The sequence below is a fragment of the Plectropomus leopardus genome, chromosome 13 (genome assembly GCF_008729295.1).
Source record: "Plectropomus leopardus isolate mb chromosome 13, YSFRI_Pleo_2.0, whole genome shotgun sequence".
NCBI lineage: Eukaryota > Metazoa > Chordata > Actinopteri > Perciformes > Serranidae > Plectropomus > Plectropomus leopardus.
In genome coordinates, this window is record NC_056475.1 from 1483531 (window position 1) to 1497901 (window position 14371).

At 37.8% G+C, this 14371-nt stretch overlaps 2 protein-coding genes across 4 annotated transcripts; one reads left to right on the forward strand and one right to left on the reverse strand.

Annotated features, from left to right (window-relative positions):
* Positions 1-401: 401 nt before the first annotated feature.
* supt4h1 (SPT4 homolog, DSIF elongation factor subunit) lies at positions 402-2628 on the reverse strand. The gene is given in 6 exon segments (XM_042499840.1): positions 402-617; positions 619-635; positions 828-881; positions 1287-1342; positions 1432-1538; positions 2459-2628. Coding segments are annotated over 6 exon segments (354 nt in total). The 5' UTR covers positions 2528-2628; the 3' UTR covers positions 402-566.
* A 1216-nt stretch (positions 2629-3844) lies between these two features.
* hsf5 (heat shock transcription factor family member 5) lies at positions 3845-10746 on the forward strand. 3 transcript variants are annotated; one of them, XM_042499871.1, is made up of 7 exons: positions 3845-3949; positions 6411-6902; positions 7585-7908; positions 8616-8707; positions 9493-9864; positions 10366-10527; positions 10664-10746. In XM_042499871.1, exons 2-6 carry the CDS (start codon positions 6419-6421, stop codon positions 10501-10503), a joined length of 1410 nt encoding a protein of 469 aa, XP_042355805.1. In that variant the 5' UTR covers positions 3845-3949; positions 6411-6418; the 3' UTR covers positions 10504-10527; positions 10664-10746. The 3 variants fall into 3 exon arrangements, with proteins under 3 accessions (XP_042355805.1, XP_042355806.1, XP_042355807.1); XM_042499872.1 differs by having other exon boundaries at positions 10420-10527; XM_042499873.1 differs by lacking the exon at positions 10366-10527 and having other exon boundaries at positions 10664-10712.
* Positions 10747-14371: the final 3625 nt, after the last annotated feature.

The following is a 14371-nucleotide window of genomic DNA, read 5'->3' on the forward strand; positions in this document are numbered from 1 at the left end:
AAACTTTCCCTTTTTTAGGTAATTTTCTTGAACTTTTTTTTTTTCTTTTTTAAATTTACTTTTTTGGCTTATTTTCTGGTAACTTTTCTTTTTTCCTCATATTACTAGCCTTAATTTTTAAGCTTTTGATTTTTATTTTTGGGGATTATTTTATGTTGACATTTATATTGATTTGTTTGCTTGCTTTTTTATTGTTGTTTTTATTGGTTTTTACTAGTTTCTTGCTAATTTTGGGTCATGTTTTGGTCAAGTTGCTCACTGCCTCCTCCTTCCCAAGTTTTTCCCACAAAAAATCTCTGGCATTTTCAAGACTCACTTGCACGCGTAAAACAAGAAGACTGAATGAGTTTCTTATAAAAACAGAACTTTATTTTCATTTTCAATTATTCAAAGACATTAAAAAAGTCTTCCTCTCCTCCGTCAGAGCTCGTGCTAATATCTCTACTCACAACAACAAACAGAAATGAAACAGCTGAAAGGCAGCTCCGAAAGACAAAAGAGGTGTGTGTGTGTGTATGTGTGTGTGTGTGTGTGTGTGTGTGTGACTCCGCTCTGCTGAATCAGCTTCATGTCTTCACCGCCGTATCTCTGGATTTGTAGATCACTCCTCTGCTTTTTCAGCTCTCTCACCACGCCTTCAGAAAAAACAACATAATGTTTAGTAACAGAAACATCAGAGGTGTGAAGTAAAAATAACAGAAAATAATGAAGGATTTTAAGAAATGATCTCCCTGTTATCGTGTAATTTGATCCTGAATTTGAAAGAACTTGTAGTCAGCTGAAGCCTGAATGTTGACAGTTTTGTGTGTGTGTCGTTCTCGGTGTACCTGGAGGTAGTTTTCCGGTCACTGACACTGCGTATACACCTGGTTTGAAGTTACCTGGAGGACAGAGCAAAAAAAAAAAAAAACCCAAAAACAAATATTATGACTCACAAAACAATTCAAACTGAAAATGACCCGAGTCAATACTTTAAAAAGAGTCTGGACAAAGGTGTGATTAACCCTTTAATATTACACACACTCATATCGCTCTGCGCACAAAATGTCAGAATCAAGCTTTAAAAAAATATTACATATTAATATTATTATATAATAGTTTAATTTTTGAAAATCGTGTGAAATGCGTCTTAGTGTTCAGGTTGTTCCCAACAACGTTTGTGTTTCTGTATTAGAATAACATCGAGTGATGATGAACCGGCACAGAATAATCAGCTGACTTTTTTGTCTATTTCAGCTTCACTCAGCAAAAAACGATAAATGCAGTTTTTAGAATAAACACATTACCTATCCTCTGCCATTTAGCCACCCAGCTGTCCTCAGGACTCATCATGGCTATCACACTGCGGACACACACACACACACAGCACCGCTGAGCGTTCAGAAGACAGTTCAGATCATGTGAAAAACAAAATCAATAATCGATGTTTACCCATCAAATGAGGAACTTGTGCATTCATAAACCATATCTCGGTTCCCTTTCATCTGAAGGTACGACTCGCAGTTGTCACAGCCGTCATATTCAAACTGGTCGATGGTCTGAAGGAGACAAAGAGTGAGCTCCGTTTAGATCGTGTGAGTCCCCGTGTTGTACTTAAGAGTGTCCCCCGTCCTAAAGTGTCTCTAACTGTTAATACATAGTGCATAAGGACTGGATGAGTAAAAATATATCATATATAAATATATAATTCATGTTTAAAAATGAATACATAAATAAATAAATTGTTATTTTAAAATAAAAATTAAAATAAAATAAATCCAATTAATGAAATAACAAAAAAAAAAAAAAAAAAAAAAAATAAAAATGTAAAAAAAAAAAAAAAATTTAATTAAAAAGAGGGACAGTGGGGAAAAATAGAAGAGGGAATAACAAAAATATATGAAAATAAATCTATATAAACTGGATAAAAGATACATAAAGAAATAATTTATATAAATGATTTAAAATAGAATTATGAACATCCTCTCGTAAAAAAAATAAGTGCATAAGTAATTAAAACACACTAAAACACACTTGGGTTCATAATAAAATTGTAAAGTAATGAGTGATATAACTAACATACCATAAATAAATACATAAAAAACACATTTTGGAGGGGAAACAGACTTCAGCACAATAACAGAGTGATGAATGAATGTAAAAATGAGAAGTAAGGTACTTTAAACACTAACATACTGAACTTTGTGTACCAAAATACTTCTAATGATAGTAAACTCATCACATATGTGTAAAAATGCGCTTTAATGTCAAACTAACTGCTCGTTATTAAAAAGCACAGAAAGAGTTAAATTTGTCTTAGGTGTTACTGAGTGAATAAGAGTCTTTATTTCAGCGTTAATTTATAGTTTTATTTGATATTTTAGACTCAAAATAACAAAAAAAAGCAGCGCAGAAACGATGCTACGTGTTAGCACGGAAGCTAACTCCGGCGTTTCTCTGCGTGTTTCTGCGGGTTTACCTTCACCAGAGAGCAGAGCAGGCAGGCCCGCAGGTGGCGCAGGTCTTTGGGGACCGTCTCCAGAGCCATCGTGTCAATCTCCCGCAGAAAAACACAGATTTTAGCGCTGAAATATCGAAAAGATTAATGTTTACAGTTGTAGTCCTGCGGCTGAGGGATCACGTCACTGACTGACAGGACCCAGTGAAAGACCCGCGCAGAGGGGTCCCTGCCGCGCGCCTGTTAAAAAAAAAAAAATCTCTATTTCTATCTATAACAGTGAAGTTATGATTATATATTTCGATTATGACCAGAAACTTAGTTGAAAAATATTTTTTAATTATGATTTGTATATAGACGCTTTAATAAGTAATAGTTTTAATAGTATGTATTTTATTTCAAAGCGGCCAAATCTAAGTACATACATACATATCTCTTTCTCTATCTATCTATCTATCTATCTATGTATCTATGTATCTATATATATATATATATATATATATATATATATATATATATATATATATATAGTGTGTGTGTGTGTTAGATTTTGCCACTTTTAAATAAAATACATAACTGCAAGGGCCAAAAGTTTTGAAAGAAAAAAAATCGTAAAAAAAAGAGAAAAAAATCACCAAACATTTTAAAAAATCAGCCAAAATTTCAAAAGAAATGAAATCAAAAATAAAAATATTGAAACATTTTTAGAGGTAAAAAATGACCAAAAAGATTTCAAGGAAAAAAGCAATTTCTTTAGAAAGAAAAGCACCAAAAATTGTTGAAGAAAAACATCACTAAAAATTTTAAAGAATAGAATCAACATTTTCACAAATCACCCAACATTTTAAATGAAAAATTAAAGGAAAAAACTGACAAACTAAAAAAAAGAAAACAATTCTAGACAAAAGACAAAAGAAGTTGCCAATTAAAAAAAAAATCAGCAAAAGTCTTTCAAGAAAAAAAAGATATTTAAAACATAAAAAAGAACAATTGACAAAAAAATGAAAGGAAAAATGTTGCCAATTCTTTTAAAAATTGCCAAAATGTTTTAAAAGAATACAAAAAAAATCACAAAATGTTTTAGAGAAAAAAGCCATTAAAAAATCGCCTAAAATAATAATTAAAAAAAGAAAAAATCCCATGCCATCCTAAAAAAATGTTATAAAAATAAATATATATTTATTTATTATACATAAATATATGTATACATTTTTTAATATAATATTTATATATAATTAAAATAAATATAACATACAATCATTCAAAGTGCTTAAAAAAGTATTCGACATGCTCGTCCCTCATAAATAACGAACAGTCCCTAATATTGATTTATTTAAAAAAACAAAAAAACAAAAAACCCGGATGAACCGCTCAATGTTTCCAGCTCTGCTCAGATGAACCGTTAACGAACTTCAACAGTCCAAACGGTTCTACACCTGATCTTAGCCAAAGGCCGAGAAGCGATCTTTTAACGGTTTTGAGAGCAAGAGAGAGGCTTCGTTATCGGTCCAGGTAAGAGTTAACCTGTCCCGGGTTTCTTCTTGGTGCAGCACGACTCAAAAATACAACTTTACATCGAAAAAAATGTGATTTAATCCAAATTAACGCGACTGTGTGTTTAAAGTGGCTTCAAACGCGGAGCATCGAGCTAACGCTAACGTTCACCTAACTAGCTAACGGAGTAACGTTAGCGGCTAAAAGTTAGCATTTTCAGGTCTTGTGTTTTGAGAATAGCCAACAATTAATGACATTTTTTTGTAAGTTAACACTATAATAACCGTTATAAGTTACACTGGGTTGACTTGGTGTCGGGTTTTAATTAGTGATTATTAATAGCTAACGACGCTGAAGTTCGCTTTCGAGTCGTAAATTCCGATTCAGCAGTTAAGGGGAGAGTTAAGGGAAACTTCACCTTCAACGGTACAAACCGACCTTTTTTTTGTAAAGCCTCGACATTGTTTAAAACCAAAACTTCACACTTGTGAAACCTTTATTCTATTTTTGAAAAGTAAAAAAAAACAAAAAACTACCATGTATTTCAACTATTTCACTGCGTTTTCCCCATGTAGACCAGGTCCAGATCAACAGTCACTATACCCAGACTAGGCAAAACGGGACTAGATTGTCCCTGAGACTAAAGATAATTTAAAACCACTTTCACATTTGCAAAGGCCTTATTCTATTTGTGAAAATGCAGAAAATTTAGGATTTCACTGCATTTTTCACACGTTAAGTCCAGATCAAAAACCGCCATTAGAGCTGGGCGATAAAACAACAACAATATCAATCTCGAAATAACATTTTCTTCTATTGAAATATGACACACAGTTGATATAATATCGATAGAAGTCATTCCAGCCATGTTTTCAGAGACAACATGAACAGCCAATGATAATAAGAATAGTGCGGCGGGAAACCAAATGCAGTGAAGGACGAGAGCAGCTGAGAGTTTGACAGCCACAGCACTGAAACAGCCACATCTACAGAGGTGAAAGTGACTTCTTTAGACTCCTACAGACGACTTTGTGTTAGTTTCAGCTTTAATCACACTTTGGATGAATTATTTCGAAACACCAGGACGGCATCGCTCCAGGTCTCATCCAGCCGCTCGGTAATTATTATTACCAGGGGCAGATGTAATGTTTTGGGGGCCTGGGGCCACAAGCACATGAGCTTATTTTCAGCCTTTCTCTAACTGGGAATGTTGGCGGGCTGTTGGCAGCTATAGGAGAAGTAGGCCGACTCAAAAGTTTTTAATTCCTGAGTAAAATGATTAATAGCACAGAAGTTGAAGTCAGAGTCCTGCAGTGATGAGAGGTTGGTCTATAATCAGCTCACTGTGCTTAAATTTACCTGAAGTTTGTTTAAGATGGAGCTTTTAATTTTTCTATAATGCTGGAAAGTTTAATCAATAATAATGATTCAAGTGTTTAATTACAGTCCAACACACCATGGTCACAAAAAACAACCCCCCCAAAACCCCAAAGCAAAGTAATCATTCTTTAACTGTAATCAAAGTAAAATGTTTAATTAATAGTGATATGATTTTAGGTATGAGGTTCAGACCTTTGCTGGGAGAAAATTTTGGTAACTGGACCTCTTTGAATTTTAGTAGAATAATTCTCCAGCTGGTGATGCTGTTCTACAGTATATTTGTCATGTTCAATGTCTGACAGAAAATAAATATTTAAGCCCAAATTAACCTGATGATATCTTTATATCTCACTTAGGAGTAATAGGGAACCTTTAATCTTGACAGAAATAGTGGTTTGATGTATATCGTGATATATATCGATATCGACTGATGGAAAAAAATAGCGTGATAGGACTTTATTCCGTATCGCCCATCCCTAACCATTATACTTACACTTTTAGAATAGGAACTAGATTATCCCAAAGCAGCTAAATATTATTTTAAAAACAGGGACATTTCACTGCATTTCTCACATGTAGACCACATTGAACCAGGTCCAGATGAAAAAGCACTATACCTAAACTTGTCAAATTGGGACTTGATTATCCCAGAGAGGCTACAAAATGATTAAAACCCACTTTCACATCTGTAAAGCCTTTATTCTAACTGTGAAAATACAAAGAAGAGAAAATAAAGCAGAAGATTTCATTGCCTTTTTTACATGAAGACCACATTGAATCAGGACCATAACAAAAACCACTATACTTAAATTTACGTACTTACTGAAACAAATCGGGACTAGATTATCCCAGAGAGGCTAGAGGTCATTTAAAATATAGTTTCAGATTTTAAAACCTTTATTTTCTTTTAGGAAATGCGGGAAAGGGAATATTTCACTGCATTTTTGCATGCAGACCACACTAGACCAGATCAAAAAGCACTATACCTTGACACGTTAATGATTTTTCATTTTTTTCTTCCCATGTTTTTGAAAGAAGGTCTGATATTCAGATATTCTGATATTTACCTTTACCTCTGTTTCCACCTGTTACGTTACAGATAAAAACATGGATTATGGTGAGAAATCACTCCCTGACAGCATCAACCCCAATAACTTCCCTGCCAAACTCTGGCGTTTGGTGAACGACCCGCTAAATAAAAGCATCTTCTGGGACAAAAACGGCGAGTTGGTCATCATTGATGAAAACCTCTTCCAGAGACAGATCCTGTCTCCAAACACACTCGGCATGGACAACCCCGACAAGTTCAAGACGACCAACTTCTCCAGCTTCGTCCGTCAGCTCAATCTGTACGGCTTCAAGAAAGCAGATCCAGCTTGCAGAAATGCCACCGGGTACAAACCGTTGTTTCATCGTTTCTACAACTCAAACTTCAACAGACAACATCCGGAACTTGTGGCAAGTCTGCGGAGACTCACCGCTGAAAACAAGGCCAAGATACAAGCTGGTGTGGACGTCAGGTGTCGGCCCCCAAGTCAAAACCAGCGGTACAGCTCAGGGGATGATGGCAGAGATCGAAACGGGAAAAGAGGCGAGTGTCACTACAGGACTTCTCATGGCTGTCTGTCTTTGAGCGGGGGACTAACTGTACACACTGGGAACCCACTGTGATGGTCACACCAGTTCTCCTCCAGTGGTTTAATGAGTAATACTGAAAAATTAAACTATGTCCCAAACCAGAGATACTCAACTGGCTTTGCTTGGGGGGTATTTTTGTAAAATGACAGGAGGCCAGGGGCAGCAGACCATACATGTTCCCAGGACTTTAGGATATTGCTAAGATTTTGGGACGTTTCTGGGATTCGAGGATATTTTTAGGACTGTAGCTTGTTTCAATGATATTAGGATGTTTTTAAGATTTTGGCATGTTTCTTGAGTTTTTGAGACAGCTGGCATCACTTTATTTTTATAGTGAAAGAAAATGGTTGGGGGACCACCAGACACCATATTGGGGGCCACATTTGGCACGCAGACTTTGAGTCAAGTATAACTTTCCTAAACCTTTAAAGGGTCTGGACTCCCAGGGTCCTATGTCTCTTGATGTAAACTAACAGATTGGAAAATGCTATCTTCATAGTTCAAATTAATCCCCCTAAATCTTACACACCAGACCTTTAACAGGACATCACGCTGGGGAACATCCAGTGCTTCACATTTCAGTTGTGGCTGTCTGACGGTTTGTTGTCGTGCCTTGCTGTGTCCTGTTTCTGCAGGCAGTTCTTCTCCGCTCAGCCCCACACGTCAGGGGCCGACTCCTCCTCGCTGTCCAGCTAAAGCTCAGGTCATGTCGGCGTACAATGGAACCCCAGTCCCTCCACATTTCCTGATGAGGGGACTTGGTGCTGCTTTTTCACCGATGTTTGCCGCAAAGGAAGGGATGCCGGTGTCTCTAGGCCACCAGTACGCTGCAGTGGCCACAAGCTCCAATGCTGTGCACTTTCAGCAGAGTTTACTGGCCCGTGCAAACCATGGAAATCCACATTTTGCAACTTTTAATACTTCTAATGCACAACATCAGCCTCCCAACTATTCTCCAGGTGAGCATGACACCTGTTGTGAGGATGAGTGGTAAACCACACATTTACGTCACTTTACTTACATAGTGCATGAGTAGAACATTTTATTTAAGCTACAATATACTGGTGATATACAGTGTTCCTATGGTCATGGAAAACCTGGAAAAGTCATAAAATTTCACAATTATATTTTCCAGGCCTGGAAAAGTGATGAAACCAGTAAAAAATTATTGAAAGTTTTGGAAAAATCATGAAAATGATTTGTTTCTAATACATTAAATTACATTAATGTAGCATTATGGTATTTATTTTTCTATATCTGAAGATGAAACGTTGCTGTGATATGTGTTGACATGTTTTTTAAAAAAGAAAAAAAGTGATTTTTTTTCTTTTTGAAATTTTTGCAATTTTTTCTTTAATGTTTTTTTGGGCTTTTTTTTACAGAAAACATAAAAATTTGGGGCAATGTATTTATGTTTTCCTTACATTTTTGAAAGGCTCGTTTTCTTTGAAAGTTGTCATAGTAACACTTTATCATAAAAAAAAAAACGGTCCTTGAAAAATCATGGAAAAGTTTTCAAATTTTGCTGCTGACAATGTGTGGGAAATACTAAAATGTAATCTGTGTGTTGAATAAATAGTATTTATCAACTCTGTTAAAAAAAAATGTAGGTTTAAACTCCAATTGTGCATTTCTTAAGCTAAAACATTATCTTTTGTCCTTGAAGTTTGCCAGTGCTACCGTCCACGCTTTGTGGCATCACCTATGACAGGAAGTGGGGTGCCGCACGGTTCCTTCTCTCCCCACAGTTATTACCAGGTGGGTAAACTGGAGCGTCTTGACTGGTCAAGGGTGATGAGAACAGCCGTAATTAACTATTATTTTCACATTTGATTACTTTCTCTATGAGTCGATCAGTTGTTAGGTCTATAAAAATAAATAATTGGTAATGTCCTCAGCCCAACGATTTTCAGTTTAGTGTCAGAGGGGGAAAGAAACCAGAAAACATTTACAAGGACCGTACAGTGAATAAAAAAAATAAAAAACAAAACAAAACCTTTAAAAATGGCAAAAAAATTTAAGAAAAAAAAGGCCAAAAGTTTTTTTTTAAGACCCCTGGAGCATGTTTTCTTTATAAGCTGGCAGAAACAATATATAGAAAATAAAGCTATTTAAAGTTGTATGTCCCTCCCTAAGCCAAAATAACAAAACAAGTTCCGCCTCAGTGCTTGAAAAATTATTTGACATGCCCCCCTCTTCCTTCTCATATATAATGAACAGTGCCTAATTTATGTAAGTAAGTTAAGTTTAAACAATATATATTTCAAATTGTTATTATGTAGTAATGAAAAAAAACCTATAAAGAGTATCGATGGTCATTTCAGAGAATGTATGGTTTTGAAAATTTGCCTCAAAGTCAGAAATTTATTGGTAAAATTGTGTGTGAACGCTGTCTTTATATTTAAGAATCAAGTCAATCCATTATTATATTAACTGCCAATTAATGTAGTAGTTAAAAACCAATCGCTGAAGCTCTAAAGATGCATATTTGAAACATACACTGCGTCTAAAGCATAATTGTAATTTTTTTCCCACTGTTGTAGGCTAGTTATCCTTTTCACACGCTGAGTCATGAGGACAACAACCAGAACTCGAAGGGACTCCAGGACATGAAAGAATGTGACATAAATCTGGACATGGTTTTCCAGATTGCTGATGAAATGATGCCACTTCCGTCCATCAACAACCCGGTTAAAGTCGAGACCCCCGAGAAGCCACATGAAGCGTTTGCGCCGTCCTTCAGCGACCATAACATCGTGCTGTGTGACATCTCCACCAGCACCAGGACCGTGAAACCTCGTCCCGTCCCCACTGTAACGTCCGTGATGAGCCACGCCGGTCTGCTGGCGTACAAGCAGCAGGAGGAGTCTGTGGTGTCAGTGCCCGAGCAGGTGCCTGAAAACGCCATATATGAGGTAAGCCTCCACACTGCACACCTCCTGAAGGCATTTAGCTTCTCTGATGACTGTGTGAGGAAAAACTGGGTGAGGAGTCTGCAAATAGAATAATCTGTCCGCGTTGTGTGTTTTTCTGTTTGATGGGGTTTATACAGTAGATTTATCAGAGCCATAAACATGTTCATAATACGACCCAACACTGAGGGGTTCTGGGGTAATTCCCCCCAGGAGAAATTTTTAGACACTTAAAGATGTATGTGTATTTTTTCTGTATTAATGTCTTCAAACTAGATACAGTCTATATATTAAAGTGGCAGTTTCAACATACCAGAGTTCCTAAGCCACTTAGTCTTCTGGGTTTTGACTCGTGCTCCAGCTCCACTCTGTAGAATCCAAGTACTCACGTGAGGCGGGAAAAACTTTAACAAGGTCTTTTTTGGAATACAGGAAAATACAGAAAAGTACAGCAGGCAAAGTCTTAAAGTTATCACACGTCATCTACCAGAGAATGTGTCGCAGCTTTACAGACGACCTGTATATTACCGGCTGTGGTTTCCTCTGTGCCCCGGCAAGGTCACCGGTGACGATGAAGAGGACAGTGAGGTTGTAGATGTGGATGTTAGCGATTCTGTGAGGGACACCAGTCAGTCCACATGAACAGGAAGTACACCTGATCTTTAGGTAAGACATTATTGAACACTGAGGGAGCACATTCAGAGTAAAACTAGAGAGAGGAAAGGCATTTACATTTTAAATGCATGTTTGTAGTTTTCACTGCAACACGTTCACTGACAGTTGGTTATATTTCTCGTTTTAGATCTCACCTTTTTAATTGATTGGCATGAGACGGATTCACGTCAGGATCTTAAGTTCTCACTTTTATCAGACTTTATTCTCCACTTTTATTATTCTTTGTGTAAAGGTTTGTTCTAACTTAAATCTTACTTATTTATTTTTTGCAAGAGTAGTAATATGTTGCACATGTTTTTGTTGTTCATTGTTTGCTCTTATTGTAAGTGACTTTGGAAAATACAGTAATATAAGTAGGATTACTATTTTAAAAATCCTAAAGCTAGGTTTTACCTCTGAATTTTAACACAGTATTACTTAAAATGTTAACCAACTTTAGATGGTTTTAAAGAACTGTAATTTTAAGTATGATTTAAACAGATTTACTGCAGTAGGGCTAGCTCAGCCCATCCACCTTTTAATGTTTGATACTACAGTTTTTAGTAGCATACGTGGTAGTGTTTGTCAGAGCAAGTTGTAACAGACTGCTGCAGTGGGAGAAAATATTGAAAACGTGTATGAAAATATCATTTAATTTGTTTGTGATTGTTTGTGATGGTGACCAAGTGGTGGGTCCATTTTCCCACCTTTTTTAATTTTCACTGCGTCACTTCAAAGGTGCAATGTTTTAAAAATGTTTTTTTAAGGCAGCTGTGTAGAACTGTAAAAGTAATAACTAAAGTAAAATATATTTCTGGTGATACAGCTGGATGCGTTGTTATACATGTGTTTATCATTATTTCTTGTTGACAGTGCAGCTTTGTACTGAAGCAGTCTAAAGGTCCTTGAAAAGTCTTAAATTCAATTCAATTTTTGGCTATTTATTGCTCATCGCCCTTTTCCCTTGTTTTTTAAATCAAGCCAGTTTTCTCAGGTATCACAGGACTAAATTTGGTTAAAAACATATCTGGAAAAGGTCTTAAAAAGCTTGAAGTTTCTGTTTCTTCAGACACTCTGCTGAATGTGTCTGTGGGGTTTTATCCACTAGATGGAGCCACTGACTCGTTTGTGATCAGAGCTGCTGCTCCGCCCTCAGCCGCTCATGTGGCCTTCAGGTGCTGCTCGGAAGCGCCCGCTTACTTTAGTATTTACACTAATTTTTAATTCTGTAACGTGCAACTGTTTGGTGGTTGCAAACGCAGCCTGCAACAGAAGCGGTTTTGGTAGCCTTTTAATATGAATGTTTAAATACAAATCATATTGCATAAAAGTGTGTCTTTCTTTAAATGTTAATTTGGATCGAAGTGTCTTAATAATAACTTGGAGTATATGTAATATTTGATGCTTGTTTTTTCTTTTGCCTTAACTCAGTCAAGTGACAATATTCCACCCTTAACTCTTTGAAACCTAAATGGACATCAGATTTCTTGTGCTGCATTCAGATGCCGTTGACAAGCATTTAAACCATTAAAACACTGGAAAAAATGGTTTGATTTCTTTCAAAAACACAGGGAAAAAGGCTGTCAACAACCGGGTATGAAATGTCAAGCAAATTGAAAAAAAAAGGTAAAAGGTGACAAGAACATTACCTTAAAAAATAGCCAAAAAATGAGAGAATCATTAGAAAATTTGTTAAAAATTCAGGAAAATACCAAGTAAACTACATTTCTTCTATTTTTTCTGTTTTCTAATTTCAGGCAATTTTCTTACAACTTTTTGCAAATTTCTTGCTAATTTTTTTTGGATCATTTTTTAAGTTGCTCATTGCCTGCTCTCCATGTTTTTGAGATAAATCAGGATTTAAAGGGTTAAAGGTGTGGTCATTCATTTGCATTATTTATTATAGAAATTCTTCAAATAACTTACCAACAAAATATATTTTTTAATTATTGATTATCCGAAATTATTTTTCTTTTATTTCTTTTATTTTATTTTAGCAATTTTAGGTCAATTCCTGTTTGTTTTTTTCTTACTTTTTTTATTTATTTACTTCTGTTTGCAAATTTCAGGTAATGCTCTTGTGTTTTACTAAATTTGGGGGGCACTGGTGTATAAAGTATATAAAGGGTTAAAAACGAGGTCGTTCATGGTTTGTGTGAAATCCCAAATGTCCGACAGCTCGTGAAGGCAGCAGGACAGTGAGCAGGTAGAGAGCGTCAATGAGATCCCAGGGGAGCGAGAGCCAGTCCGGGAGGCAGACTGTGTGGGACGGCGTCCTGACTGTACGCGGCGTCTCTCCAACTTCAGCAACTTTAACCGCAGCTCGCGAGGAGTTTGGACCACTTTTCCGCCGTACTTTTTGTCGCGTTTGTGCCCTGATGATTTTGATAACTTCCCTCGGTGTTTCTCAGGAGGATCGGATCTAATTTCTTGCAGTCGCAGCGGAGCCGCTGGACTCAGGGGGAAGCCTGAGCGTGTTTTTCTGAGTTTAAATGAAGACCGACCGCGGAGGAGAAGCTGATGTTCCCGTCGGGCTCAGGCACGTTAGAGGGGCAGAAAGGCGACGCTCCACTTGCTTCGGTTAATCATTAGAAAGAGCGGCGTGCTCAATTTAACTTCTTCGAGGATTATTTTTCGCAACTCCCTGGTTGTAAAAATATTACTCAACTTTTTTCTCTTTTTTTGGCACTGCTCTGTCTGTCAACATGCAGTGTAACTTCCCGGCGGCAACCTGTGACCCTGCCTTTGAAGTTCAAGTAGTGCGTTTTTTGTGGATTTATCCAGAAAATGTGGCGGATTCTTCTGATGCAAAAATGTGAGTGTGCGGTCCGCTGACTGCTGTGATTTTCAAAGTAGTTTGGATACGGATGAAGATTGATACACTGTCGCCAGGACGTGCCCCTGTGGGAGAGGATACTCCACTGTAACGCGTTACAAATGAGGACATTTGTTGTGTATGTGGAAACACACTTGAGCGTGTCTTCATGGTGCCGTGGCATGTTTGGCTTCCCACGTTAATGACACTGGATAAAAGTTCATTTAAGCTCTCGCTGTCGGAAGTTTTTTGTTCCATGTGGAGTTTGAATATTAACTCTGGAGCTGAATGGAAGTTTTCGGACATGATGGCACCGCTGCAGCTCTGAAAGTTTAGAAACAGTCGTCGAGGCTGAAAGAAGAAGAAGAAGGAGCGTGTGTCTGAAGCTTTTCTCCGTCTGTGTGTCCGCGGTGCTTGCCTGCTTTGAAGTCCACCATGTGCGGCCGGGCACCGCCGCTGCAGCCGAGGCCATGACCGTCCCCCAGCCGCGGCGCCTGGCCGGGCTCTGGCCGTGGCTGCTCATGGCGGCCCTGCAGGTGGTGCTGGGCCAGCCGGGCCTGGAGTCCGAGCGGCCGGCCCTCAGAGCGGTCATCAAGGTGGCACTGCTGAACCACGAGCCCGCGGGGAAGCCCATCACTCTGGAGGGGGTGTTCGTGGGAGGAAGCGCCGGCTACGCAGAGGGAAAGCTAATGCAGGTAAGCTGGCATTAAAGAGCGTTTACATGATGTTGTGTGGCTCCACATTCCCACCTACTGTGCACCTCTAAATTTATGACAGGGACTCACTGAACTGCAGTGATACTCAACTTGCTTTGCCTGGAGGTCACTTGAGAAAAATGACAAGAGGCCCATACATGTACGCAGGGGCGTTACTAGGATTTGAGTACATCCGGGGCTTAGCCATGACCTGTCAGGGGGTGTGGGGGATCCTCCACTGGCACTTATTGACAAACAAGCTCTATTTTGATGCTGTTTTAGTCACTCTGGCACCTTATGTTTACAAAAAGTACACAAACACTTCCCTGTGTGAATCACTTTACAT

What these genes read in the sequence shown, in the direction of transcription:
- hsf5 (XM_042499871.1), top strand. Translation starts at nt 6,419, where the DNA reads ATGGATTATGGTGAGAAATCACTCCCTGACAGCATCAACCCCAATAAC. An exon ending in GCCTCCCAACTATTCTCCAG is followed by an intron (nt 7,909 to 8,615) that starts GTGAGCATGACA and finishes TTGTCCTTGAAG; the next exon opens with TTTGCCAGTGCTACCGTCCA. An exon ending in CTCCCCACAGTTATTACCAG is followed by an intron (nt 8,708 to 9,492) that starts GTGGGTAAACTG and finishes CCACTGTTGTAG; the next exon opens with GCTAGTTATCCTTTTCACAC.